The sequence below is a fragment of the Micrasema longulum genome, unplaced genomic scaffold (assembly GCF_059751315.1).
Source record: "Micrasema longulum isolate JH-2025_06_02 unplaced genomic scaffold, ASM5975131v1 h1tg000585l, whole genome shotgun sequence".
Classification (NCBI taxonomy): Eukaryota; Metazoa; Arthropoda; class Insecta; order Trichoptera; family Brachycentridae; genus Micrasema; species Micrasema longulum.
The window spans coordinates 1-3,774 of NW_028277781.1; the positions used below are offsets into that span (position 1 = coordinate 1).

At 36.7% G+C, this 3,774-nt stretch overlaps 1 protein-coding gene across 1 annotated transcript; it reads right to left on the reverse strand.

Moving 5' to 3' along the window:
• Positions 1-59: 59 nt before the first annotated feature.
• On the reverse strand, positions 60-1,902 carry LOC148280382 (uncharacterized; the record flags this gene model as incomplete). The annotated part of the gene is made up of 2 exons (XM_088228485.1): positions 1,675-1,902; positions 60-1,115 (listed from the first exon to the last, which is right to left on the reverse strand). Coding segments are annotated over exons 1-2 (1,092 nt in total), but the record flags the coding sequence as incomplete, so codon positions are not given.
• Positions 1,903-3,774: the final 1,872 nt, after the last annotated feature.

The following is a 3,774-nucleotide window of genomic DNA, read 5'->3' on the forward strand; positions in this document are numbered from 1 at the left end:
TGACAAGGCTGCGGTTGCGATACTATCTGGGGACAGGCGCAAACGTTGTTGCTCTTTACGCAATGTCCGTTGCTCGGCTGGAAGGTGGAGTACCAAGGGCAGTGGTATCTGGTGGCCGAGTACCCGGACCCGTTGGGAGAACAGTCGAAGTAAGAATAGCAGGACTTGGTATCCGGGAACCGTCCTGCCCTGCTGCAAGGGTACTCGCTGTAATTCATGCACTGGTCTCTGGCAGTGGTACATTTCTGTAATGTCGGACTGTAGACAGTATTATAAGAACACACGAGTTTGTATCTCACATTGTTATTGCACGAATAATAAGAATGGCAACTGTCTTCGTCGGGATATTGTCCGGGTATCGTGCACGCGATGTTGTTGTTTATGACTATAGGATAAGACAGAACCGGCGGAGATGGGGTTTCTCCAAAAACAACATTTTTAGCAAAGATAACACTGTGCGCAGGGTCGTTACTTAGGATTTGAGAGCTGTGTTCTCCGGAATGTTCACCAGAACCTTTGAGGTTTTCTTTAGAACCGTGATTGGGGTGATCGTGGTCATCGTGGCTATCGTGGGAGGGGTGATCGTGGCTATCGTGGTCAGCGTGGTCGTGACCATCGTGACCGTCGTGGTTGGGGTGATCGTGGGTATCGTGATCATCGTGATCGTGGTCATTTTGGTCATGATCGTGATCGTGACCGTGATCATGATCGTGATCATCATGGTCATGGCTAAAAAGAAATTCGTACGAGTTTTCAGTGGTCGGGTAAAGCGGGGTAGATAAGGTTGTTTTGAAAGCGAAAAATGGCAATAAGGGGCTCGCGGAAGATGTTGCCGGTTTTGGAGTCGTCAAAATGACCGTCGCTTCGTTACTGAAAACTTTCCCCAGGGGAGAAAATATTTTTCTATGAGGGTCGACATTTTCCATGCACTCGAATAAATTCCTATTGTCACAGAATGTACCGGGCGGGCACTTCTGAGCGAAATTGTCAACGGTTTGGATCAATCCGTTGCCCATATCAACGCAGATCAGAAAGTGGGTCGAGTTCACGCAGAAAAATCCTTTCCCGTGGCAATCAATATTCTGTCCATGAGTGTTCGCCACCAACACGCCTATCTGAAAAAAATAGAACAGGCAACTCAATAATATGGTCATATTTATAAGGAAAAATAAAATGCTTTTATGTAATTTATTTTTTTACTAAAAGGAATAACCCGCTAAGCCTCTATCTCAGAGGCTTGTCATCAGGTGGGAAAGAGGGGATATGGAAGGAGGTAATAAAAAATTAAGCACAACACCCAGACCAATTGAGAGAAAAAAAATTCATGGATTTTTTTCTTGCAACTGGCGGGAATCGAACCTGCGACGCCAGTTTCACAGTCGGCCAACTGTTATATGATATTAATTTAATGTACTTGAAAACACGACCATTATTTAAATATATTATCTTTCATTAAACAAACGTGCAGATTTTCTATCGGCTTCGGGACAGTCAAACACATTTGAATAATTCATTCAGAGTTAACTTATACTGTTGTTAATCACATATTGACTAAAGAAAATGTGCAATTGTTACATTTTCAATCAGTTTCCGTTCTGATATTGACACGAGATTATTTTACTTCGTTTTATTTAGCTTGCATCTAGAATAAGATGTGCATTTTATGAAACTCACCACAAGAAACAACGGCGCTAACTTAGGTAGAGACATTTTAGGTAAAGTTTTGTACAGCTTTTTACAAGTTACCAAATTGTTTCAATGGCCCAATGTTTTACAATAGCATGGCAACGCACAATTGGAAACTTGTATTTTCACTGCCAGTTAGAACTGCAATTTATCCTGACTGAGCCATATTGGAATAGTTTGACAGAAAGACTAACTAGTGAGAAGTAGTTGTCGGATTTACGGAGAATATACGATTATTTCGGCTTTGGAGGTACACGGGTATTTATTAATTCGCAAGTGTACAGGATGGATGGCCTTTCTGTATAAGCGAGGAAATGCCTAAATTAATTCATATAATATTTAATACGTACATATAATTATGACATAATATGATTCACAGTAACACATTCGTATGAATTAAATAGATATGTACATTGTTACTAAACCAATGATACTTAACATTTTTATTATTTATATTATCCACTCTCAAATTATTTTAATATTTCACATTAATACACTGTTAAAAATTTACACATTTTTTAAAATTTTATTTGATCTCTTTTATGTAAATATATATTAATTTTTTTCTTATTTCCTTGCGAGCTGGTTCATTTTTATTTTATTTATATATTTTAGTTATTTCTACATTGTTCTATGAAAATTAAATGTTTTTTTTTATATTATGGAATGGGCTGTGCACTATTAGTAATTTGACTGGAATAAGAAATATTATCAATATCTAGACATTGTGCTTATATGAAATTAAAGCATAAATTCTGATATTTTTTTAAAAACCTCCTAAAAGCTTTAGTCAAATGCACTCGTCCAGGGCCCTGGTTTTATTTCATACACAAAAATGTATTCTTCATCCGCCTGGATACAGTACACACTGTACAGTACACGCCTGGATACAGTGTGTAGTGGTTGGCGTCTACGCCTACAACTCTTGAGGTTCTAGGTTTGTTTCTTAGCAGGGTGGACGTAAAATATTTATTTAAATAATCGTTCAAACTGCAATATTAAATTGTTTCAGGATTGGAACCCGAAACATAGGACTGAGCACCTTACCTTCATGTAACAGATGATTGAATAATAACGCTGCATTTTTTACCAGTACAGTGCCCTATGAACCACTGGGTGTGGAAAGAGGAATGATGATGATGATGATGAAAAGCTTTAATATATGTTCAAAAATGTTATATTTCTTATTTGTTTTTTTATTATTTAAAATCTTAAAGCAGGGCACACATAAACATAATATTCTTATCTGTGCTCAATAAAAAAATTTGTTTACGTGTTTCTTAAAATAAATACTTCTGAATAACCAGCTTTGAAACCAATATTCCACGTACGCTCTGCCAGGAATCTAATCCAGGGCTCCGATCACAATGGGAAATTAACATTTATCTTCAATTTTATCTACAAAGTCAAATTATGTTTTCTGAATGAAAAGCAGACTATACATACATTTTTTTCTTTTAAACATTTTCAATGTTCAATTATAGGTTACCGATAAAGATACTTTAAATGTACATGCAAATATACTCATTTTGGTACACAAATATCGATTTTTCTTTATACACAGTCAAAGATAACTCTGTTAACTTCCCATTGTAATACGGGCCCAGGACGCCCGATCAACATTTATCGTCAATTTTATCTACACAGTCAAATTAAGTATTCTATATGAAAAATAGAATTTGTTCAATTGCAGGTTACCGACGAAGATGATAAAATTTTTCATACATACATATTTATATTTTCGAACAAAAATATCGATTTTACTTCATACCGCCTCGATATGAACCGATGAAGATAGCGTTTGTAATCACAATCGACCACCACACATGAGGCGGACTTATCACAACTCGATTTCCTTATTTAGGATTTTTACCTGAGAGCAGCCGCAGAGTCAAAAAATTGTCCAGGGTCCTGGTTTTATTTCATACACAGAACTCTCTTCGTTATCCGCCCGAAAACGGAAATTATTATAATTAAACTTCTCTCCGTAAAACCTCTTCACATTTTGTAAAATATTGAGTATTACTGGTAAAAGTAAATCAATGTTCGGTTCCCTCGCTTGTTATTTACATTACAGATAGGCACATA